The sequence below is a fragment of the Dipteris shenzhenensis genome, chromosome 14 (assembly GCF_047967505.1).
Source record: "Dipteris shenzhenensis isolate YYH24624 ecotype China chromosome 14, Dip_SZ_1.0, whole genome shotgun sequence".
NCBI lineage: Eukaryota > Viridiplantae > Streptophyta > Polypodiopsida > Gleicheniales > Dipteridaceae > Dipteris > Dipteris shenzhenensis.
This window is the reverse complement of record NC_141609.1, coordinates 43,063,748-43,088,587: the sequence shown is the minus strand read 5'-3', so window position 1 is coordinate 43,088,587 and position 24,840 is coordinate 43,063,748. Positions and strand designations below refer to the sequence as shown.

The window sequence follows — 24,840 nt, the reverse complement described above, 5'->3', positions numbered from 1 at the left end:
GCCCTGTCAATAGTTGTGTAGGTCGGTGGTGACTGGGATGGCATTTGTTCTTCTTAGGTTTCCATGTCCTGCACAAAATCCTCCTTAGAGCTATCTCTTTGGACCAAAAATGCCTGTGGTCGCCATGGTAGAGAGGAGGTAGATGGTTGCAAACTCTAGAGGGGGTCTCGTGGTTGAGGTGATGGGCTCTTTCTATGCATCCTCTTTAGTGGCGGCATTGTTTTTGAACCTGCGTCTATGTGCATATGGTGTGCCATTGATCATTAGATTAGTTGGCGCGCAAGTATGACATTTGTGTGTGTATGTGAGAGAGATTATTTTTACACATGCTTTGAGAGTGTGGAATGAAACTGTGTGGCACAATTATTCATGCAATTGACTATGTGTCTAAGCGAAAGCGTGTGAGTACACGTGACCTAGTAGCTAGGTAGGGACTAACTATATGCTTTTTTTATTGCTGGTATTTCATAGGGTAGCTAGAACTCAAGCATCACTTTTGAGCCACATGTACAATTATAGGCCCTTGACCTTGGATTAATCTCAAGTGCTACAAGATTACCCACTGTACAAAGCACTCTTCCAAATTTGAAACTGCTTTTTTGACTCTTGGTTACAACCTGTGTGATCATTACTACAACTCAAACCTTGGTTTTCTAAGGAACAACTATTGATGAGCCTCTTGCCAGCAAGAATCCAACTAAACAATAGGTAATCACCTGTGTGATCCCACAAATACTATGTATGATTCTAAGAGAGGATGGTTTCAATATTATGCCAAAGGATGGTTTGAATATGTCATAGGGCTATGAGAGCATGATACAATCATTGGACATTAGAAGATTGATTTAGATATGCCAAATTTGTTCCCGTTGTCTCCTAGTGTGGAAGATTATAGTGAAAAGAGAGTAGTCACCACTTGATTTTCCAAACCTAATTTTGAAATTTTGTTAGTTCATCTTGAAGGAATTCTTTAGCTCCCCAAAGACAACCTACTCTGAGGTGGGTATGAGGTAGTATTCTGTAGGATCTTACTCATTATCAATATCAATGAGATGATTGTGTGATGGAGGATGTATCAAACTACACAACATATGCAATCAATGAAGAGTTGAAGGACATGAAGTCATCAAGTCTATATATGTGCAAATGGTGTCAGGGTCTATCTATGCAATCATGGCTACTCATGTTGGAATCACTACGTAGAGTTTTCTAGGTCTAAAGTTGTATGCCAAATTTTGTGTTTGTGTGTGGGCACAACATTTGCGGTATGAATCTCTACCTAGGTTTTCTTGATTGACAATATTTCCCTCAAACTTGTATCTATGCATTCGGCTGTGTAGATTTCCTGCAAGCATGGCCAAAAAAGATTTCTTAGTGTCTTTGGATGCAAAAATTTGTGTAGAAATTTTTATCTATGTGTAATGATCAGTACATGGCTTTAGGTCTCGATGAGTGCAAGCATGGCGACTAGTGTAAAATCATCCCAGTCATGCTAGTGATAGGTGCTCTAGTGGAAGATGTGTTGCTAGCAGAGGCATTGGGGGAAGATGAGTTGATGGCCATCAAGCAAGCCTTGCTTCCACATCAGGTTATGTTCTTCTACAACCAGTCCGTTAGCCCTCAATAGCAACATGACTTCACCAAGCACTTCGGCACTCTTCACTTCCACATTGTCTACCCATTTGTCCTTGAGACCCCTTAGATCATGGTGTGGGTTCCCATGCCATATCCTTCTATCTCTTTCTTCCACCCAAACAAATGCCCTCAACAATTTCTCAATTTCATTCTAGTGACATTTCTTGAACCTCCAAATAGTGGCCAAATACACAGCAACAACAACAGCAACAGCTACAAGCGCATGCTTCACAATCAAAACCCTTGCATTGCACCCCAACATCACCCCATGCCAGGTTCTCACATTCAGTCATAACTTGTGAACCCATCAAAAAGTTGTCTCAAAGTTAGGCCCATCCCTAGAGGCCACCCCAAATATTGAGCCATCGTTACTCTCTCCACCCAAGACATAAGCATCTCATTTAGCCAGTCAGGCCAAACCACCATGGCATCTATCTTTATGCCAAATGTCTTTGACCTACTAAAAATAGAGCCAAAAATCACACAAAACTTCTGCAACACACCACACAAATTCTACACACTCTATTTAGACTCCTTCGAAAAGTTCATCATGTCATCATTAAAATAGTGGTGGGCAATTTTGCTTACCAGAAAGAAGGACTACACCCTTTTATTCTCCCCTCCACCACCACCCTCTATTTAATCATATAGATTAAAGGTACCATGCAAATGGCAAACAACAATGGGGCCAAAGGGAACCCTTGCCTCACCAACCTTAGTAAATCAAACCTCCCCACCACCCTACATTCAAGCATAAAACAATAGCAGCATTCTTAAACAATGCATTGAACTTCTTGTAAAAGGCATCCCCAAATCCCAACTTCTTCAATACTACAAGAATGTACTCCCATCTTATACTATCGTAGCTTGATCAAAGTCAAACCCAAATAGCAAACATCTTTGAGGAGAATCACTTACATAATCTAGAGCTAAAGCCACATTGAACATGTTCTCAAAATTGTCTTTGCCCTTCACCATTCTTCTCCGTATCAACCACCCTCATAGACAATCTCTCAATCCTTAAGGCCAATGCCTTAACAATCAACTTAGAGGACAATATCCTAATCCTTAAGGCTAATGCCTAAGCAATCAACTTATTGTAATGGGCCTCCAATCCCTCACCTTCAGCCTATCTTGATGCTTCTTCATTAGCCTCACATTGATATCCTCTGACAATATCCCTCTGAACTCACCATATCCAAAAAGTCAGCTTTTATCAATTTCCAAAAAGTATTAAAAAACTCAATAGTCAACCCATCTGGCTCTAGGGACTTACCTTTTTCCATCGAATCTAAAGCTTGCTTCAGTTCCTTCACTGTGAAAGCCTTGGCCAATCCCACCCTTTGACTAGCATCCACTCTCACTTTGAAAACCTCCAAAGAGTCTTCTAGTAAAGCCTTCCTTTCTTCATCTTGAGATCCATGAAACCAACAATGCTTGACAATTCTCTTTTAAACACATCAGAAATATAGCAAAAGTTTGACACAATATTACCATTAGATTCCTATAGTTTGTCAATGGTTTCCATAGCATGCTTTTTCTTTTAGCTTGAAAAAAGACATTTGAAGGGGCATCCCCTTGTGAAAGCCAAAAAAGTTTACTTTGAATTCTTGCCTACTTAGTTTTTTCCACCTCCTCCAGCTTAATAGCATCTTCCACTTCAATCCGTAATGTAGAATCACTCAATCCATCGTGGAATCCTCTAGAATCCTCAATCTATCACATGTGAAATCACTCAATCTATTGTGGAATCCTCCAGAATCTATTTTAGACTACACCTGCACTCAACCAAAACTTTTTATATTGGAGCTTCTCAACCTTGAACATCCTTTCCCACTTCTAACACACTATTCAAAAATTTTGGACTTGTGTAAAGTCCAATTTGAGAAATGGACTAAAAAACAATCCAGAAATTTTGAATATACTAGTAATGTTGGTTTTTGAACTAGATTTGCCAACTCAAAACAAAAGATTTGATGATTAAGTACTAAGAACATCAATGCATAACCAAATCTCTTACAAAGGTGGTCTACATAAACATCTTCATAACTTCACAAAAATCTCTTACAAAGTGGTCTACATAAACATCTTCATAACTTCACAAAAATCTCTTACAAAGTGGCCTACATAAACATCTTCATAACTTCTTGTGAATTGAGCTACTATCACCTAAGAACATCAATAGATGACCAATAATAGATGACCAATTCTCTTAGAAAGGTGGTGTAAATAAACATCTTTATGTATAAGTGGTGTGCACACACCTTTATGACCATTTCTTTTAGAAAGGTGGTGTACATAAAGCCCTTAGTGTAGATAAATCCTTTTATGTGTAGGTGGTGTACATATACACCACACTTGGTATTAAAAAACACCCTTAACTATAAAAATACATTTGACATAAAGTTTAAAATACACCATTAAGTATAAAATGGCCCTCATAAACAATCTTTATACACAATAATGAGAGTAAAGAAATCAAAAAAGTAGTAAACTTTTTATTAGATATTCGCTTTACATAGAAGTTCAAAACTTGTGATTACAAAGCCATCAGCCATCATGTTACTCAGTACCAATGTCCTCAATGTCATGCCCTTGACTATTAGGGTTCTGACTAATAGGCTGCTCTAAGACTGGAGTCTCAGTAGCAAGGTCCTCAGTAGTTTGCACTTCAGTTCCAAGCACCTGACTAGTAGGCTGCTCTAGAGTCTCATGACCAAGTTCTTGGTGAGTAGGGACCTGGCTACTAGGTTCCTGACTAATAGGCTACTCTGGAGTCTATAAGGTCATGGTTGAAGAACCATATATGCCTCCTGGTAACTCCTCCTAGTCATGCTTTGCCTCATCCATACCTTCTTGCTTGATCCACTTGCCTGTCCTTCACCCAAGATCAAGGGTGCCTTCCTCACTTTTAATTTCAAGGGAAGTGCTTCCACCTCTTTAGCCTTACCTTTTCCTGTGACGTGCTGTACTACTGTAACTTCTTACTGCCGCGAGCCTTCCCGTATGATGAGTGGAACCTCCTTGACTCTAGTTGACAATTGATCACCCTTATTCTTTGTGCAGATTTCTTCTTGCCATAAGTCATCGGATGCAGAGCTTTCATCCTCATCATCACCTGAGCTAGAATCATCACCCTCAGACTCACTACCCTCTTCTTTCACATTTTCCTCTTCAAAGAAGGTAGTGCAACTGTAATATGTGTCAAAGAACTCAATTTGATGGGGGGTATCAATGACATTTCTACCTTGGCGTAGCAATTTCTCAGCAGCAAAACCCATTCGATACAATGCTACTTCCCACCCATCATTCAATAAATTCTTTGTCATCTCTAGTATCACATTAGGATCCATCGGCTTTCTGTAATCCACCATTACTACATCAAGCTTAACCTTATTGTCCTCAAAGTAATGAAGCTCGAGAGTCCTTAAAGGAATTTGGATTAGATTGCCACCACCCCTGGATAAGAAGCACATCAAGAAAGGCTGCAAGACTTGAATGGCAGTGCCTTCCAAGACAGTCATATGATTACGTAGGACTATACCATGGTATACTTTTGAAAGTAAATACCCAAATGCAGATGTCAAACTCGCATATAAGGCATCCCTTTGTGATTCTGCCTCGAACAGGACCAACGTTGATCTTTTCTTATCTGCCATAGGACCTTCTACGATAAACCGCACAAGTTCAACTATCAATGAAATGCTCTATATCAATGCCATTGATGTGTGCAAATTTTGTATCATTCTTTGATAGCAGGATATCATAGGAGAAGTTGAATGGAGAACCATCATCTAAACCACCTATTGCTCTACCTTGGGTAGTGGACTGTAAGGCCTTTTTCTTGATGTCCATATATTCTGTCTCAACAACCTTTGGCATTTTAGCTCTTAGATCCTTTGTTGGTGTGGCATCTGCATCCATTGAAGCCAACCACTTTCTATCTCATGTCTTATGAAGGAGTTGACCCAGGCTAAGTGCTTTCTTCTTATCCACATCAATTGACTTGCCAGCTAACTCATCATCAGATTTCAATAAAAATAATAGTGTCGAGAGAGCAGCCTCACTTTGAATCATTCGGGTGACCACTTCATCCAAGTTGCTATGCTTGCTCTTCTTTCCAAAGAAGCAGTCACCACTTAGGATCTTCTTGCATACTTCTTCTATTATTGCATCTGGAACAAACATTAATGCTCTCCACCAAACAATAAACATCGGTTTCTTTATTTCTTTCCTTTGAGTTGCAATGTGCTCTGGTGCCTCAACGGATATCTTCCCTGTTTCATATGCTTGGCAAACATCCACCATGCTCTGAAACACTGAGTCCTCGCGGAAGACAATGCAAGTAACATCCCTGTATCTTGCAACGGCAGTGTTCAAATCCTTTGCCTCAACCTTATTACTTGGTATGCCTTGCGTATTGCTTACAACACCTTTCAAGCATCTATAGAACCGAGTCCTCTTTGCCATGTACTCAGATGTAGGTCTCCTGCCCTTCACTGTTTGTGGCTTTCCATAGCCCATCCATAACTCCCTTGCCTTTATAAAGATCTCAGAAAGAGAAGAGCTTTTTTTCAACCTAAATGGAGCAGAATTCAGCCTTTCTGATTCTAGAATGTACTTCGAGTCATCGTTAAATATGCATATATGACAAATGACCTGTTGAAACTTTTCCATCCACTCAATCTATGGCAAGTTTCCTTTTCTTCCCTCATCAAGGGCAATCCTGCAAGCTTCACAAAAGTGTTGCCCATCAATGGTCTCAAACTTGCATCTTTCCAAGAATCTATTCTTTGCCAGCATGTATCTCTTCTCGATGTCAGTCCCATATCGGCTTTGGTACAAAGCCTCTCCACGAACAAAGTCAATCCTTCTAAAGTTCTCAAAAGCATCAAGAAAGTCCACACGCTTTTGAAATGTGACATCAGGCAATGTAGGATCATCTTCTTAAAGTCTCTTAAACGTCATAGGACGAAGAGTGATATTAGTGGCAATTGGAGTTCTTGTTTTCCTCGTATCTTCATACAATTTGCATGCAAATGTCTTATCTATCTTTCTTTGATTTGTGAACAGCGAAGCTCGATCAATAAGCATTGTGGCCACGCTGAATTATGAAAATCCCCAAATGTATCCCTCATCCTCTGGAGGATGTAAGTCTGCCACACTTATAGAAAAGTCTTCAAGACTTGTATCTTCTTCTTGCGGATCCTCCTCTTCATCGCTATCCAATTTTTTGCCTAGTTTTAAATAGCCTGCACTTGAACGATCTACACGTGGAGTAGGAGTTATTTTTGCTCACTTTCTAGGAATAGCTATAGAACTTGAATCTGCTCCACGATCACTCCTTCTTGTTCATGTAGTTGCAGCAGTCGATGGTGTAGGTACAGTTGGAGATACTGTAGTTACACTTGCCAGAGTTACCATAGTTATCTCCACAGATATTGGCGGTACTTGAGGGTTATATGTTATAGATGGCATACTTACTGCTGCACTTACTGCTGCTGAAGGTACAACACCACCACTTGGAAATGCATCCCACATTTTCTTCAATGCTTCTAAGGCACTAAGTTATTCTTGGGATCCCTCAATTGAATCTGGTAAGGGCTTCAAGAAGTGCTTGTGAGTAACTCGTAACTTGTAAACCACCTCGTCATTCTTTCCTTTGCACACAACTTTTATCAAATTGTTTTCATGACCATTTCTTTTAGAAAGGTGGTGTACATAAACCCCTTAGAAAGGTAGTGTAGATAAATCCTTTTATGTGTAAGTGGTGTACATATACACCTCACTTGGTATTAAAAAACACCCTTAACTATAAAAATACATTTGACATAAAGTTTAAAATACACCATTAAGTATAAAATGGACCTCATAAACAATCTTTATACACAATAATAAGAGTAAAGAAATCAAAAAATTAGTAAACTTTTTATTAGATATTCACTTTACATAGAAGTTCAAAACTTGTGATTACAAAGCCGTAAGCCATCATGTTACTCAATACCAATGTCCTCAATGCTAGGCCCTTAACTACCAGGGTCTTGACTAATAGGCTGCTCTAAGACTGGAGTCTCAGTAGCAAGGTCCTCAGTAGTTTGCTCTTCAGTTCCAAGCACCTGACTAGTAGGCTGCTCTAGAGTCTCATGGCTAAGTTCTTGGTGAGTAGGGACCTAGCTACTAGGTTCCTAACTAATAGGCTGCTCTGGAGTCTGTAAGGTCATGGTTGAAGAACCATATATGCCTCCTGGTAACTCCTCTTGGTCATGCTTTGCCTCATCCATACCTTCTTTGAGTAAGGCTAATCTTGCCACCTCATCCTACTTTCCCCATTATTTAACTTGCACTCTTGGACCTTCTATACCTCCCCCACATGGGCCTATCCTATGTGGAGGGAATAACCCAATATAATATCCATCTCCACCTATTTTATATTACTTCTCCCATGGACTTTGGGCCATATCTCACTAAATGCAGGCATGGGACCGCCTAGGTGAAGGGGTGGCACATGGAGGAGCCATGCCACCTTAACATTTTATAATATTACTACCATGGATTATGTACAACACACCTTATGGGTCCTCTTATGTGGAAGGGTGGCACATGATCATGCCCTGCCACCTTAACCCTAGGCCCTATGCACTCCATATTTTATTATACTATTGCCACACATACAAGCACACACTCATATTTATGCCTTTTTACTTTGGTCGAAATTCTCCATAATAGTCTCCCCCCCCCAGGCAAGGAATGCACAGCATTTCCATGCCTGGGACCATCACGCACAAAGCAAGGCTTGAGATAACGCTTGTTGATCACCTTCTTGCCATATGGCTCATGCAGCTCCTAAACTTGTACAGACCCATTGCTACGTTCCTTGATGACTTTGTATGGACCGGTCCATAGTGGCAGAAACTTCTTATCCATTTGGTGGTCCAATCTGTTATCAAAGCATAGCACAACATCCCCCTCAGCAAAGTGTCTTTCCCATCCCTTGCGAATCTTAGCATCCAAGCGGGCCTTTTGTCGATTCTTTTGGATCTCTGTTTGGTGTAGTGCAAGGCATTGGGTTTCATCTAACTTCTCAAGTTGTACCAATCTGGCCTCTACATGTTCATCTTCTGTCATCCTCTGTTCTTGTGCCAATCTCAAAGCCAGAATCTCTATCTCTAGTGGTAAAACTGCCTCAGTACCATACACCAACTCAAAAGGAGTGTGACCTGTAGACGTTTTATGAGTGATGTTGTAAGCCCACACGGCTTCCGTGACCTTCTGATCCCACTGGCTCCTGTTCCCTGTGGCCATTTTTCCCATGGTTTTACAAAGGAGGCCATTGGTCCACTCCGTTTGACCCATGGATGCTGGATAATAGATGCTAGAAGTGCGATGATCAATACCCATGCGATCCATGAGCAATTCCACTGCTTCATTTAAGAATGGACTCCCATGGTCAGATACTATTTCCATGGGTGTCCCAAACCTTGTGCAGATACGTTCAAATATGAAATTTGAAACTGCCTTACCATTTGCAGCAAGGAGAGTGATAGCTTCAGCCCACTTAGTGACATATTGAGTGGCTACCAAAAGATACTTCTTTTTGCAGGCAATCATGGGCAAGGGCCCAACAAAATCTATTCCCCACGTCTCAAACGGATGGATGGACATCACTGGGTGATGTTTCCAGAATGCAAATCCTTCCTACCAAAGAATTGGCATGGTTCACAGGTTTTGCAATACAAAGTGACATCCTTGAACAAGGTCGGCCAATAGTATCCAGCATGTAAAATCTTCTTAGCTGTATAATCACTGGCATAGTGGCCTCCACAAAATCCATCATGATAATGCTTCAATACCTTAGGCACTTCATCTGCATCAATGGCCCGTCTTAGTACCTCATCCATGCCTTGACGGTACAAGACCCCATCAAAGAGAGTGTAGCGCCTACTATCTCTTCGGATCTTCTTTCTCTCATAGCTAGTACTTTTCGGAGGAAAGGAGAAAGCAGTCAGAAACCTGCAGATACCACCATACCATGGATCCCCAACTTCTATGGCCGCTACAAGGGTTACATTGAGACACTCCTCTAAATTAATCAAAGTATCCTTCAAGTTGGAACAACCCCCTTTTACAATTTTGAAAGAAAAGTAATATTCTTGTAGAACTGCCAACCATTTGGCCAACCGGCCCATGGGATTTGGTGATTGAAGAACATGCTTTGCAAGACCATTGCTAGAGATTATAATGGACTTTCCAGCCACATAATGCTTAAATTTCTCAATGCAGAACACCAAAGACAAGGCATGCTTGTCAGCCTCAGAGTAGTGTCGTTCAGTTTCGAGCAATTGTCGAGAAGCAAATCGAACAGGATACATGAACCGATCCTCCCCTTGCTGGAGATGAATACCCGCCAGAGTGTGCTCACCAAACCCAGGATTGATATAGAAAGTCTTTGACCAATCAGGATTGTGTAGAATGAGTTCTGAAGCCAAAGCATTCTTGATTTGTGCAAACCCATGATCACAATCCTCATCCCAAGAGAAATCAACCCCATCTTTTAATAGCATAGTCATGGGTCGTGTCAAAGCAGCATATTGATCATTGAAGCGGCGATAGTATCCTACTAGATTGACAAATAAACGTACCTAACATTTGGTTGTTGGTGGGGAGAGCTTGAGGATGGCTTCTACCTTCTCGGGGTCAGGCTTGATGCCCTCAAATGAGACAATATATCCCATTAACCTCCCTTGAGTGGCTCCAATGGTGCATTTCTCAGGGTTGAGACTGCCATTCCATCATTGACCCTTTGGAAGGCTAACCTAACCTTCATGACGTGCTCCTTACTGATGAGAATATACAAAAATCATCTAAAAACACCTCCAAGAAATCCCCCAAATAAGGAGCAAACACTATCTGCATAAATCTTTGAAAGGTATCAGGAGCATTGGTGAGGCCAAATGGCATTACTTTGAATGCAAATGTCCCCAGGGTGTGGCAAATGTGGTTTTAAGCACATCTTCTTCGGCAATTTTGATTTGATAAAACCCAGAGTAACCATCACAGAAAGTATACATCTCATGACCACTTACCTTCTCAAGAATGAGGTCTTGAAAGGGCAGAGGATGATGATCCCTCTTGGTGGTTGCATTGAGTTTCTTATAGTCGATGTAGACCCGGCACTTGTTGTTTTTCTTTGGGGTGACTACCACTGGTGAAATCCATTCAGTATTGTGAACCGGAACAATAAACCCAGCCTCTACAAGTTTCTGCAACTCTGAGCGCAAAGCATCGGTCTGTAGGGGCCCTAATCTCTAATACTTTTGAGCCACAGGCTTCGCATCAGGCTTCAACTCTGTCTTGTGCTCTATGGTAGTCACATGGCAAAGGTGGCGGTAGCTAGTTGCGAAAAGGTTAGGGAAATGTTTGAACATTTCTAGGAATTCATCTTTCTCACTTGGAGTGAGGTCTGGGGAAAGCATAGATTCAAGCTGTTGAGGACTAGCTGTTACCTTTTCTGTAGGTGGCGGGGTCGGAGACACCCCATCATGTAAACTTCCTCCTCTGAGAGCTCCTCCCCCCTGTCTAATTCTTCCATTGATTCAAACACCGAGGATGAGAGAGTATCACTGTCTTGCTCCTCTTCTTCTTCTGGTTTCGTGGCACTTGGTTGCACCGGGATCTTCTCCTTAGAAGCACCAAAAGACATGTGTCCTGTCTTCCAATAGCTGACTGCATCACTCTTTCTCAACCATGGTCTTCCAAGTATGGCTAGGTAACTCCTGCTTGTATCTTCGATGTCCACTACATAGAAATTGATGATGGTGGTCAACCCATTGACAGTGATGGGCAAATCCTCAATGACTCCCAGGGTGGCGAGTCGTCGACCATCTCCTACCTTGATTCGAGTGGAGGAACACCTTGTGCATTTCAAATTCAATTTCTTCATGATTCGGGGCACCATGATATTACATGCAGCTCCCCCATCAACACGCACACTTTTGACATAGCAATTATCTATGATGACATCTATTGTATGTGGATGCCGATCAATTTCTTCAGAGATAGAAGAGGCCTCTCATACCTTTCCCTTTTTCTTGCTCCTCCTTCTTGTTGAAAGCCCTTGCTACAGCTCATGTCTCACCTTAGGGCTTAATGCTATTAGTTCAGGGAGCGTGATGCTCAAAGACTGATGAGCAAGGTCCTGAACGACCAAATAGTCCTCTTGCCCTAAGCCTTGCCATGAGCCGATGGGAAAATCCGAGGGCGACCACTTACTCCTGCAGGATCTTTTAGTCTTCTCTATTGGTGGGTCTGCCATCTCAGCATCTGAGGGCTCTGAGAAGGACACCTTCTTCCTGCGGTCCATGGTTTAGAGAGGGGTCTGAGGTGGTACGACTTCTTTTCCCGAGGTCAAGGATCTCTATGTCAGAATCCTCAGTACTTGATTCACTAGAATATTGACCCTTGGAATATCGGGACATTCCGTGCGATAATGACCCTTCTGGTGGCACTCGTAGCACACAACATTGGCGCGTTCTCTTGGAGGGCGATTGGATTGATTTCTAATGCCCACCATCTCAAGCCGAAGATCATTCAGGGCCTTGGGTAGGTCATTGACTCCGGGTTCCTTAGCAGGAGGGGCCGGGGGAGTAGGAAGGAGGGGGGCTCATGGGCGAGGCTAGGGAAATCTTCTAGGTGGAGGTTGAGGATATATTCCTTGTTGAGGGTAAGCATCTAAGGGAGGACCATACATTTGAGGTGGAGGTGGTGGATATATCCCTGATGAGGGGTGGGGGTATGCCCCTGAGTTAGACCCCCTAGGTTGTTGTTGCAAGAATTGAGGGGGTTGTGGAGCGACAATCGTCTTCTTTGAAGCGCGATCAGACTGAACTTTATCAAACTTTTGAGCAATCTCATGTGCTAGCACCATAGTTTCTGGATTCTCCCATTAAGCTTGAGGTGGAATTCGTCACTTGCTCCTACTACAAGGTAGCCCAGCACATGTGGAGTCATTCCAGCTCGAAATCCGCCATTGTCATGCGTGGCAATTAAACAGTTCAGGAGCATGGCCACTCGATCCACATATCGACGCGCCGTCTCACCTTCTGACTGCTTCAAGTTTGCCACCTATAGGTACACATTCTTCGACTCCTCTTCTTTGCCGAAATACTCAATCATCGTTGCTGTTAACCTTGGCCAGCTTTGGCGAACGTCGTCAGCCTGCTTCTAATACCACACTTGAGCCAAACCATCTAGAAATGTGCGAAGAACCAACAGCCATCTATCTTCAGTAAGAAAGTTGAGAGAAACACAACGGCACTTGAAGGCCACAAGATACTCATTTGGATTTTCTTCAACCCATCCACAGGACATGAGAATGTCAGCCATGCTTGAAAAATGGAAAAGAGAGAGTCGAAATGAGGCTTATCTATGGGCAAACAATGGAAAGAGGTAGCTTGAACTGAAAATCAGGTGAAGATACATCCATAAAGCACACATAGGCAGGGTAGGGTGTGAGTGGTGTATTGTGAAATACTACATGAGAAGAATCTTCAGCATAGAATAGCTCATAGACAATCTTAAAAGGACCAACCCTCATGATATCGATCCATCTTTACAAGCGAGGGTTAGAGACATGGCGCTGCATGAGGCTGTTCATCAAGGCAAACAAGAATGCCATGACAAATGTCAACAGTTGGATAGCTTGCACATCACCTTTAGCTTCTTCCAGTTCTTGTAATCGCCATGCTATTTCTTCAAGGGGTGTGCGGTCTGGCATCCTTCTTTTGAGCAATGTCCTTGAGGACCTTTCTGATGATCTTCCGAAGTCAGTAAACTCGTATCAAATATGCCCAACACTTGGTTTCATGATGACCACAATCTTTGCATTCCTTACAAATGATCACCCTCCTTTGTGGCTTGCGGCTTTGTTGGGGTGGTGCTTCCACTCACGTCATGCGTGATTGAAGTACAAGATTCACGTGCCAAGAAATCAGTAACTATATTTTGAGCTCGAGGGACATGCTGAATTTTTACCTCTTCAAATTGTTGGCACAGTTCCAATGCTTGTTGATGTTGTGGAACCAAGCCTTCGCTCTGCACCTTCCACCTTCCACTAACTTGTTCACACGAGTTGAGAATCTCCTTGCACCTCAAGTTTCTTGATGCGATGTTCTTGTGCCTTTTGTAGCCCAAAAATGAGTGTCGAGTACTCAGCTTGGTTGCAAGTACTTGCTGGTGTAGACTTGCTATAACAATACACCTCACCCCCTGGTGAAGTGAGCTTCACACCCACACCAGCAGCCTTGGTTGAAGGTTTGTATGCACCATCAAATTGGAGGAGCCAAGATGTCATCACACCAAGACTAAAATCCAGACATCTCAAGTTTCTCGGTAGTCCAAGATAGGTAGAAGGAGAGGGTGGGGAGAATTCAATACTTGAGCAAGACATTCAACACCAAATAAACTTGCAATCCTTTGAAGCTCAAAATGAGGCACAAAAGGTTGATTAGGTACAAATGGATTCCTTGGTCGAAACATTACCAACCATAGCCGAGTCCTAGAAACCTTTGTAGTGAGATTGAGAATAAACCATTCAAGACGAGCTTATCCACAGGAATTAATAAGCAGATGCGCCAAATCTCCCCCCAAGCTTGGGGAGCATCCCACCCTTTGAAGAAGGACACCCTTTTAATTACCTCCGAAGCAGCAAGTAGCTCGATCACTGCACAATGAGTAGAATTGAAATCAAAGTCCTCCCAGTGTATCACTAGTTCTTCACCTTGAATCATCCATGGTGTATCATCCCACCCATCGTCTCCTTGAGCAATGCACTGTACAATCAGTGGTTGAAGATTGACATGAAGATCAAGAAAGAGATCTCGCCCATTGGGCCGTAAGGTGTGGAGGACTTGGCACCAAATCCTTAAACTTGTCGAGAAGTGACATAAATATCCGTCGTCCTCGTGTGGCGTGCGTCCCTGAAGTGAACTTGAAAAAGTTCAGAATCTATAATCTAGTAGGAGATATGAGTAGAGCACATGAAGTGAAGTACTTTTGCTTTTTACAGCATGTGAAAATTCCCCACAGTTAGAGAGTTACAGTTCATGGGATTTCAATATATAAGCAATATCAGTACATTTTCATCACTTCTTATCTACTAGCCCAATGATAAGTCTCCCTTTTGTGAAGGGGGAGGTCTTGGGTTCAAATCCCACTCTTTAATAAAAAGAGAGAAGAGGAGAGGAGAAGGAGAAGAGAAAGAGAAGAAGAGAAGAGAAGAGAGGGGGGGCGCGGGATCTGTTACAGTTTTGCAAAAGCCCAGAAAAACTGTCCACGACCAGAAGACGCAGGAGCCCAGAAAATCATCGCTATCTGTCCGCGATGCGCACAGATGTACATAGTAGATGCATGAATGCGTGCATAGGAACTCAGAGGGAACACAGATGTTAAAGTTCTACAGATGCGACCGGTGCGAGCAGAAGATTCACCAGCCAGGATACACATAGGAACCGTGAGTAGAAAGCAGGCAGACTGAAAGCACAAAAGCAGGGAGGTTTGCAGCCATAGAGACAGGGAAGGCACATAGTTTGGAGGTGCAAAAGTAGAGAACTGTGCACGGAAGAGGCCACAAAGCCGCACCCAATCGTAGGAGTAACAGATTTTACACCACTAGCCGTGGAGATTTTGATCCCAGTAGCCACACCAATTCTATTAACTAGAAAAGAATTCAATGCATGAGGCTAGACGCTAGGCATGGCGATGCTTGAGGGCCATGGAGGAAAAGGAAACGTGAGGGAAGAAGCGTTAACATAAATGGGGAAAAAGATTAAGAGGGGTGGGAATGAAGAGGGGGACTATGGCACAAGGGGGAAGGAAGAGGGGGAAGAGGAGCAGTACATGATGGGAGGTGGAATGTAGAGATGGACATCAAGGGAAGAGAGTCATGCTTTATTGGAAGGATGGGGGGGGGAATCAAAGTACTAGCTAGGTGGTTTTACAAGAATGAGCATGTCCCATCAAGGAATAGCCCCCTTCTTTTATAGCCAAGAGAGGGGGTCTCTCCCAATAAATGCATCCTCCCACATGCATGGTGTGTGTGGAAAAGTCTCCCATGTGGGCTAGGCGGTTATGCACTCTCAATTGTGTGCGACAACCCTTTGCCTCATTTTTCCACACAAATCAAGCCCCATATCTCAAGTCTATGATACTCCCTTGGTCTCTTCCCAATTTTATAATACATTCAAACCTCTAGGAGGACAAGTGGAGGGTTGGCACAAGGAATCTTGCCACCTCATCCTACTTTCCCCATTATTTAACTTGCACTCTTGGACCTTCTATACCTCCCCCACATGGGCCTATCTTATGTGGAGGGAATAACTTAATATAATATCCATCTCCACCTATTTTGTATTACTTCTCCCATGGACTTTGGGCCATATCTCACTAAATGCAGGCATGGGACCGCCGCCTAGGTGGAGGGGTGGCACATGGAGGAGCCATGCCACCTTAACATTTTATAATGTTACTACCATGGATTATGTACAACACACCTTATGGGTCCTCTTACGTGGAAGGGTGGCACATGGTCATGCCCTGCCACCTCAACCCTAGGCCCTATGCACTCCATATTTTATTATACTATTGCCACACATACAAGCACACACTCATATTTATGCTTTTTTACTTTGGTCAAATTTCTCCATAACAATACCTAGATGAATCCAAGAACATTCCCAAGCTCATCCTGAAAAAACACAACATAGTGCAGTTTCAATCTCACGATAGTCACTCATAAGATTGAAAACCATAAACTCCATCACGCATAGCAGGGACTAGCTACTATGACATCCCCACTGATGTCATCAACGCCCAACAATGGGTGTAGACCATAGTCACACATACAAATCCACACACCCACACATACTTGAGCATCCATTTATACAAAGTCTTCATACTGAGTTTCTATCGACACTTCAGAGGTGAATGGAAAACTACAAAGTATTCATAACATCATCATCAAAACAAAGAAGATATCTACTCTCTTTTAGGGGAGAAGTGAGAGACTTGAGTATTGCAATGATGCCTCACCAAGCATGGAAACATGTATAATAACCTAACCAAGCCATATACAAAGTATTCATCACATCATCATCAAAACAAAAAAGATATGTACTCTCTTTTAGGGGAGAAGTGAGAAACTTGAGTATTGCAATGATGCCTCACCAAGCATGGAAACATGTACCATAACCGCAATCAATCTTACATTAGATAAGAGAAGGAATTTACCTCTCCACATATCTAAGGGCTTGACATACACAAATGCCATATACAAAGTATTCATAACATCATCATCAAAACAAAAAAGATATCTACTCTCTTTTAGGGGACAAGCGAGAGACTTGAGTATTGCAATGATGCCTCACCAAGCATGGAAACATGTTTCCATGCCATATACAAAGTATTCATAACATCATCATCAAAACAAAAAAGATGTCTACTCTCTTTTAGGGGAGAAGCGAGAGACTTGAGTATTGCAATGATGCCTCACCAAGCATGGAAATGTTAGAGTTAGCTCAAATGTCCACCTCTCATGTAACCCACCAATATTCTGTGTACCCAATGTTGTAAGGCCCCCATATGAGGAGAAGCCATGATGGGTATCGGATATTGGGAGGGATCCCCAGTTTAGACACTGGAAGGGGTCTTAGAGTAGGCCAGATGGTTATGAGACGGCTTAGGAGCCAAGAGTAGATACCCGTCTGCAAAAAGGGGGGGTTCGGGGGGGCGATAGCCCCCCCGATAGCAGGGGGTCCGGGGGGCGCAGGCCCCCGGTGGGGGTCTGGGGGCAAAGCCCCCAACGGCAGGGTCCGGCCCTAGGCCCGATGGTATGACCTATGCGCGATCCTTCATCTGCCCGCCGGCATGTTTTCTGAAGGGTCGGCTGGTCTTCCAGGCCGACTGTCTTTAGGCCGACTGCCTATTACAAGGCCGACCGTCAACCGACTTACACTATATAATAGTGGCCACCCCCTATCATCAGATCACCAGTTCTTCACGCTCATAGTCCTCCGTCCAGCATCTGTCTAGATCACCATCGAAGCTCTGTCTGTAGAGCGCACGGGTGGACAGCCAACCATCAGTTGTATCAGCAGTTTGGTATATCAGAATTTTTGTATTCTCTCCAGCTTTCCATCGTGTACTTGCGTTTTGTTGTTATCTTCCGCTGCGTACTATTTTCTTACAGGAAACATGTACCATAACCTAACCAAGCATCAATCTTACATTAGATAAGAGGAAGAATTTACCTCTCCACATATCTAAGGACTTGACAACGTCGTTATATAGTTAGTCAGTAGACTACATAGTATCATCAATACCAGGTAGACTAAAAATTTTGAAAGCTAGAGTAGCTACTTGAGACACCAATCAAGCAACAATCCTTGCAATACTATGGTCCATTGGTAGGATGCTATAATATTACTTGCACACTGTTGGAAGATATTTTATACATTTCTAAGGGGCAAGATAGTACAAAACAATTACTTTCTTTTAAATTTTCAAAAAAAGTTGAGTGTCAATTATTCTAAGATCAAGTTAAACAAGAAATGTGGATAAATTAAATAATTCTACAAATGATGGAGGAAGAGGTAAGTATTACATTCATTAGATTTTGGAAAGCTCACATTTTGAATTTGTAACTATAATACCATGCATGTATGCCCTACAATCATCATCTCTATACATGTAGTTAATGTGCATGATCATTATTTGATCATAATGCTATCAATTTCAACGAGGCTCAAGGTTGGAAGCTCTACTATCGACTATTAACAATTTTACTCTTTTTAACTTAGATGACTCTCCTTTAATGAATTTTATATGGAAGTTAAGAATTTAAAAAATATTTAAAATGACCAATTTACAGAGAATGTGATAATTTAGACTCGTGATATGCATACAAGTAAAGAAAAGATATCTTATGTGAAAAAGAAAGGGGTTTTAGGTCCAATAAAGTCAATATATTGGTCACTAACCTATGTAAGTGAAAGAAAAAAGCATACAAAGAAGCATTAGTTCCTACTTCCCTTCTCTAATGCCAAAGTATTAGCATTGTGAATATCTTTTCGGCCTTTTCAATAGAACCCATTCTAGAAAGTTGAGAGCAAACACTTTTTTGTTTCAAACCTTGTAGTGTGATCATTTGAAGTATAAGCTTTCTTTCCACATCACCACGACAACCTACTAGTGCACCCACTTTGAGTGTGAATTCAAATCTTTACATAATAAGTCCTCACTTTGAGTGGGAAATGAACCATTCCATGAATTTTGAAAGCGACATGAAATGAAGTATTTAATGAGTTTTGAAAGAGATGAGGCAATGATGTGACATTTCTTTTAAAATGGAATAGCTATTCAAACATATGTATGCATTAGATAAGGGATAGTGGAAGAAAATCCATACTGCGAGTTTTATGTTCTCAATATTTTGTTTGCTTTGGTAAAAGTGTGCTCGCTAAACAACAAAAGTAAAACATTGAGCATCCTTGATTGTTAAACAAGTATTAAAAGCACTAATGCCAACAACAACAATTATTGTAACTAGAAAATAATGACAAGGAGTAGCCATCATCTTGCCACAAAATGTCATTAAGTAGCATGACTTGGAAATGCTTCTCATCAATTATTGGTTTAATTAATAACATGACTCCTTACATCCTGATCTCTCTGAGTCCACTTCATACTACTATAAAAAGGTGGTTCAATTATCATTGGGATGTAGTGATCTGGTGTGAGCATATCAAATAGTGATGACTATACATGGCTATCCTATCATAAGTAAATAGTTCAAACATGATAAATTAGCTTGGGTTAAATTAATAGTGTACATGAGGATCAAACTTTTTCTAGTTAGGGTTCTTGAAATTATCAGTGAGTGATGATTAGCAATGATTGATCGTCAATTTGGATCTATATAAAGAAGCGTATAATAATTAACAAAAAGCCAACGAATGTGATATATTGTCATGTTCCCTAGGTTAATGAAAATTTGAAGTAGCATCTTAGAAACATCCCTTTAAGTAATAATTTGGCATTGCTCTCCATTTCAACCCATAAATGTCCTCCATGCTTTAGGCTTTTGAGCGAATTTGTTGAGAGCCCTTACCTTGTTTGCAAGGAAAATTGATTCTAGCTATAGAAACTCCACCTTTCATTTCAGTGAAGGTCTACGGTCGGTGGATGAATCTCCATTGTCCGATTGGGCCAATTTCGCCCATTTTAACATACCACAATCTATACAGTTGTCATAATTTAACACGCCTCTCAACAGCTACTCACCAACCCTGAGTAAATCTTAATTTAGTCCCTTTGTTCCACGTATTTTAGGTGCTCCAGAATGTCATCGCCCAAGTATTTTCTGTGCTCCGGAATCCAACTCAAGGTCGCCATCCGCATTCAAGTCGTGAGAGCACTTTTACATGCCTATGCCCACCATCACTTTGAGGCCACGATGATGATTAATTTGAAATTAATTTGGATCCAATTAATTCTTGTAAACTGCCAATTGGAAATTAATTTGGACGAAAGGGTGCAAAACCTGTTTTGGTTCGCGCTCGACCACCCTCGGTCGATGAGTCAAAAGAATTCAAGAGGCACCCTCGCATTCGATCGTCCACCGTCGCCAACAGGTTTGCTGCCGAGAAAGAGAGAGAGAGAGAGAGAGAGAGAGAGAACGTTATCACCCATCATCACGTGGGCGATACAAATACTGCGTTCTCTCGTTGCTTTCATTGAAGTCAATAATATAATATGGTCGACTATATTGCACTAGCTTTCCCACTGAAAGGGGTTGGATATGTCATCTGGATGCTCAATGGAGAGACTGGATCTTGCTGGCCGTAGAAGCTAAAGATGACTGTCCATGGCTATGGCTGGTTGTGGAGGAGGGAAGGTAACCAATGTGAGGACATATGGAAGGGCTGAAGGGCCTGTAGAATACTAGAGCTGCTGTGAGGGGGCTGCTGGTTGCTCCAGGGGCCTGTAGAATACTAGAGCTGCTCTGAGGGGGCCAGCTGGTTGTTGAGAGATGCAAGTAATGATGCATAGAATGATGCCATGGAGGGCCTATTATAGGCTGGCCCTTGTTGCCGTAGGCTGACGTGATTTATAGACCCGTAACAGACTAGCCAATCAGTCTGTAGAGGCTTCTGGATCTGGCAGAACCTCATTCCTTTCAATCAATGGTGGGCTCATAAAGCTACCAATTTCCTGGTACTAACGAATTAGGAAAGGGAGTGGGTGCATATTACTAGTGATAGCAACAGATTAATTTAACTGGTCCCCATTTCCTGTTCACTCTGGAGTCGAAAAAAAGTAAGCAACTAATCCTCAAGATATATTGACAGTATTTGACGTGGCTTTTCATGCAGAACTATTAGAAGATGAACAATAACTTGGTGACAGAGAGAGCATTGCGTGATGTTTTTGAAACAACAAGCTACATTAATATTGGCACTGAAGATTCTCCTTTGGAGTATGGAGTACATCCACGTAAGGCTCTGATACTTATTTTGTTAATAGATGAAGGGAAACTTGACATCAAGGGCAACAAAAACTGAGAATCAACGTCATTCTTGAACAGTCACTCCTTTTTGCTCTGTTGTTGAAAGTATAGTTGTAGGGTCCCTCATTAGGTCCAGCAGTTACTTAGAAATCATGTATTACTTTAGACAGCTTATTTGATATGAAAAGGGTGCGTTAAATATATATGATTGTTTCTTAGAATAAAATGGGGTTGATTTTTGAATTAAGCACACAAGCAAATCCATTGTGGAATGACATAAGACAGACCTAGATGCAACAAGCAAATTGGATCTAAGGATGCATAATGATTTTATGTGTTGTGTATTTTGTACCTGGCATGACAATCCCAATCTTGATGCCTTCAATTTCAACAGTGCCACGTTCATGTGAAAACGGAAAGCAATTTGGGACTGAAGTTCTAAAGCATGGAAGGCTTCCTCTAGTACTGTTTCAAAAAGAGTGGCCTTGGGTTTCAGATGTGAGTTATTTGACCTTTGTCTCTTTATAAAGAAGGGCTATATGACCCAAAATAAAATCTACATGAATTCAATGTACTGAGAGGTTTGTTTCAGTACAAAGGAGAACAACGCATGGAGTAGACTGTGATGCACCTTCTCCTTTTGGTTAAAATTTTGTTTAGAGTGGTGTTATGCTTTCACACCATTCACTGGGTTGAATATTATTACATGATAGTAAACTTCACACAAAACGACCTGCAGCAGCCTTAAAATCCAAAAAACCTCTTGGGCTTATGAGAGAATCACCACTCAGCCTGTCTGATCCTGATCAACATCTCACGCCCTTAGCTTGGGTACACGCACAACCAGAATCAACCCAAAGAACCTCCTGGGATTATGAGACCCGGCCTGTCTGCTGATCCTGATCGACATCTCCTGCCCTTAGCTTGAGTATACACATATCCAGAATCAACCCATAGATATCCCCACATTTGGCATCTTGCCGAGTGTTGTCCTCTCATGGACTCACCTTGCGTGCCCATTAGGTCCTTTAAGAAACCTCCATTAAACCATACTTTCCCCCTAGGCGATTGGCCACAATAAATGCTATGGCACTGGCACACACATCGACACCCAGGAAATATCTGGTCCTCTTGTATCCCACATCAAGAACCTTGAAAATTAGCCTTTGAATTCAACTGCAAACACACAACACCATACCAAACCTTGGTTCACCTCTTATATACATGTATGTACTTTACAACATTTTACACTCTCTAAAGAATTTCATCAACTGATTCATCAAAGGTTGTGTCACATTCTACTGGAATGCAACACACATTAGCTTTTATTGGTCTACTTTTGTTTTTCTCTTGGCCATGATGTAGAAACAAAATAATTAACTGAGAAAAACAGCCAGCCAAGCTTGCTCAAGAAAACACACCATATAACTTTATTTATTAATTTCCTTTCCTTCTTTAGTCCCCCATATTGACTTTGTTGCTACATGCTGTTTCATGCAGGGAGATACCTTTCAAGATCATACTCGATATATCGATACACAGCATGAGAGATATAAGGGATTTTTGGATTCAGATTTTTCCAAGAGAGATGAGTTTTCTAATACTATTCGTACTGAGCAGTATCGGGAGCAGCTCGAGGTATGAGACTTTGTGGCATCTTAATAAGTAACTTCAGTGACGTTCATAATTTTATTTGATTGCAGCTCAGTATCTATATCGGTGTGGTCCTCTTTCCCTAGATGGAACATAAACATGCTAAAAGGACCATTGAGATGTCCAAACAAAAACTAGCCAAGCTCAAGGATAAATATGAGCTAGACAAGCGTCGGCATACTAAGGCATGTTATATCTTTCATAATTTGTAGGCAAGAGATATGTGCACCTTTCATGATAATGCAGGTGCTCTTTTTACTCTGTCGGTGTTCATCAGCTGATTTTCTGGTTCATGCTTGTTGATCCTTTTCTGTTACAACAGTTTGATGGGCCACAATATCTATATGATATCAACAGAAGTGCCGTCACTCCACATTGCATGAGATGCCATAAAGATACTTACTATTGCCCACACCGTACAGCACATGGCACAGGGAATCCGCATCTAGAAAAGGTAGTTATATCTCCAAAAACCGTTCGATACATCACCTGCTTGGTCATAGGAGTTCTCTCAAGAAAATTTCCTTCAAACATGAACCATCCTATTCCCAGGCTTTGTGTTTGTGAAGTATTGTGGAGTGTTACTCTTGTGTAATATATGTTTACAGGAGAAAGGTGGCCTGTCAACGGCTTCACAAGAGATAGGAAGAACAGCCAAGCAGTACAATTATGCTAAGCCTGCTTTTGCAAAGAAGCCCATCATCAAAGATACTTTCTACAGACGCCAAAACATATTCTTTCAACATAAGACAAAGACTGACTTTCTGAACCAGGCTCTCGTAACATAATAATAAATTTTGTAGCAAGCCAAAGTCACAATTTGTCTCTGGAGCTAAAGATATTATGCACTTCAATTCACACATCCTGCAAGATCAGGGAGCTGATTCAATGCATTAACTAATGAGCCATCGTAAGCAAGTTTGACCAAATCTTGTGTGAAATTCTCTTGAAGGATTCAATATAAAAATTGGGAAGATGACTAATGTAGTTTTTTCTGTAGGATTTAAAAGGTCATTTGCTTGGTATCCTTTATTTCTTTATGGTTTAAAACAGCAATAGTATTTATGTAAAAGAAGGAAAACTTTGGAGAACTCTAAAGGAGGTTCGAAAAGTGTTACATCACCCATGACAGGAGATGGGTTAGCCATCTAAATTAAAAACAGGAATCTAGGACCTCCAGCTTAATTAGTTAGTAAGATTCTAATTGCTTGTGGAAAATGGACAATGTAGGAGAAAAAGGGAAGGTTGCAGAGGCATAATGGCAGTATTAGGTCAGTTAAAATTGAGCATGGGCCACGTTCTTGTTATGCCTTCTTGCCAAACTGCCAGCAGGTGCTTGGAGCATTAGTGTTGAAGCCTTGTCTGCACTTGGGCAGGCAACAAGGCGTAAACTACAAATTGCAAACGCGTGACACTGAAAGCATAAAGAATGTGATGGAACAACACTGAGGCTGTCAGGTGTGCTGGTTGTTGAGCTAGTGTAATTACTATTTTGTCTCAGGCATCCTCCAGATTGTCGCCGTCTATCTGCAGCAAATAGTAGCGGAGAAGGACCAGGGCAGCAGCAGGTCTGGGCTTTTCATGGGGCCCAGATCCAGTTGGGTCAAGGCAGCAGAAGCCAGCAGCCAGTCAGCCAGTCTGTGATAGATTGGCCAGTCTGCCAGCCCCAAGGACGATCTATAAAAGGAGGGCCCTCTCCTCTCATTTCTCTATCAGCTCCAGCTAGTAGCAGGACCACCTAGTGCAGCAGCAAGCAACAGTCCTGCATCAGCCAACAGCAGATCTACGGTAGAAGAGGCAAGCCCTCAGCCTTTAGCTCAAGTAGTAGGTTATCCTGCCCTTCAGCAGTAGCAGTTCCTCCGGCACAGGAGTATCAACCTCAGAAAATCCCTCCAGCTTCTCCAGCAGCCCTTAGATTTTACTCAGAGACCCTACAGCTTCCACAATTCCCTCTTATCCTATCTTTTGATGGTTATGCTAGTCTAGCCTCAGCT

The 24,840-nt window shown here is 41.9% G+C and overlaps 1 protein-coding gene across 1 annotated transcript; it reads left to right on the top strand.

The window, feature by feature from the left end:
* The first annotated feature begins 20,334 nt into the window (after positions 1 to 20,334).
* LOC147894670 (uncharacterized) lies at positions 20,335 to 24,141 on the top strand. Its single transcript, XM_087385153.1, has 7 exons — positions 20,335 to 21,180; positions 21,588 to 21,691; positions 22,694 to 22,831; positions 22,933 to 23,031; positions 23,169 to 23,300; positions 23,455 to 23,756; positions 24,077 to 24,141. The coding sequence occupies exons 1-6, from the start codon at positions 21,072 to 21,074 to the stop codon at positions 23,632 to 23,634; spliced, it is 762 nt and encodes a 253-aa protein (XP_087241279.1). The 5' UTR covers positions 20,335 to 21,071; the 3' UTR covers positions 23,635 to 23,756; positions 24,077 to 24,141.
* Positions 24,142 to 24,840: the final 699 nt, after the last annotated feature.

Bases quoted from the DNA above. Each gene is read 5' to 3' on its own strand.
- LOC147894670 (XM_087385153.1), top strand. From the start codon at position 21,072: ATGAACAATAACTTGGTGACAGAGAGAGCATTGCGTGATGTTTTTGAA. The intron at 21,181-21,587 runs GTAAGGCTCTGA...CAATTTCAACAG, and splicing joins GGAGTATGGAGTACATCCAC to TGCCACGTTCATGTGAAAAC. The intron at 22,832-22,932 runs GTATGAGACTTT...CTCTTTCCCTAG, and splicing joins AGTATCGGGAGCAGCTCGAG to ATGGAACATAAACATGCTAA.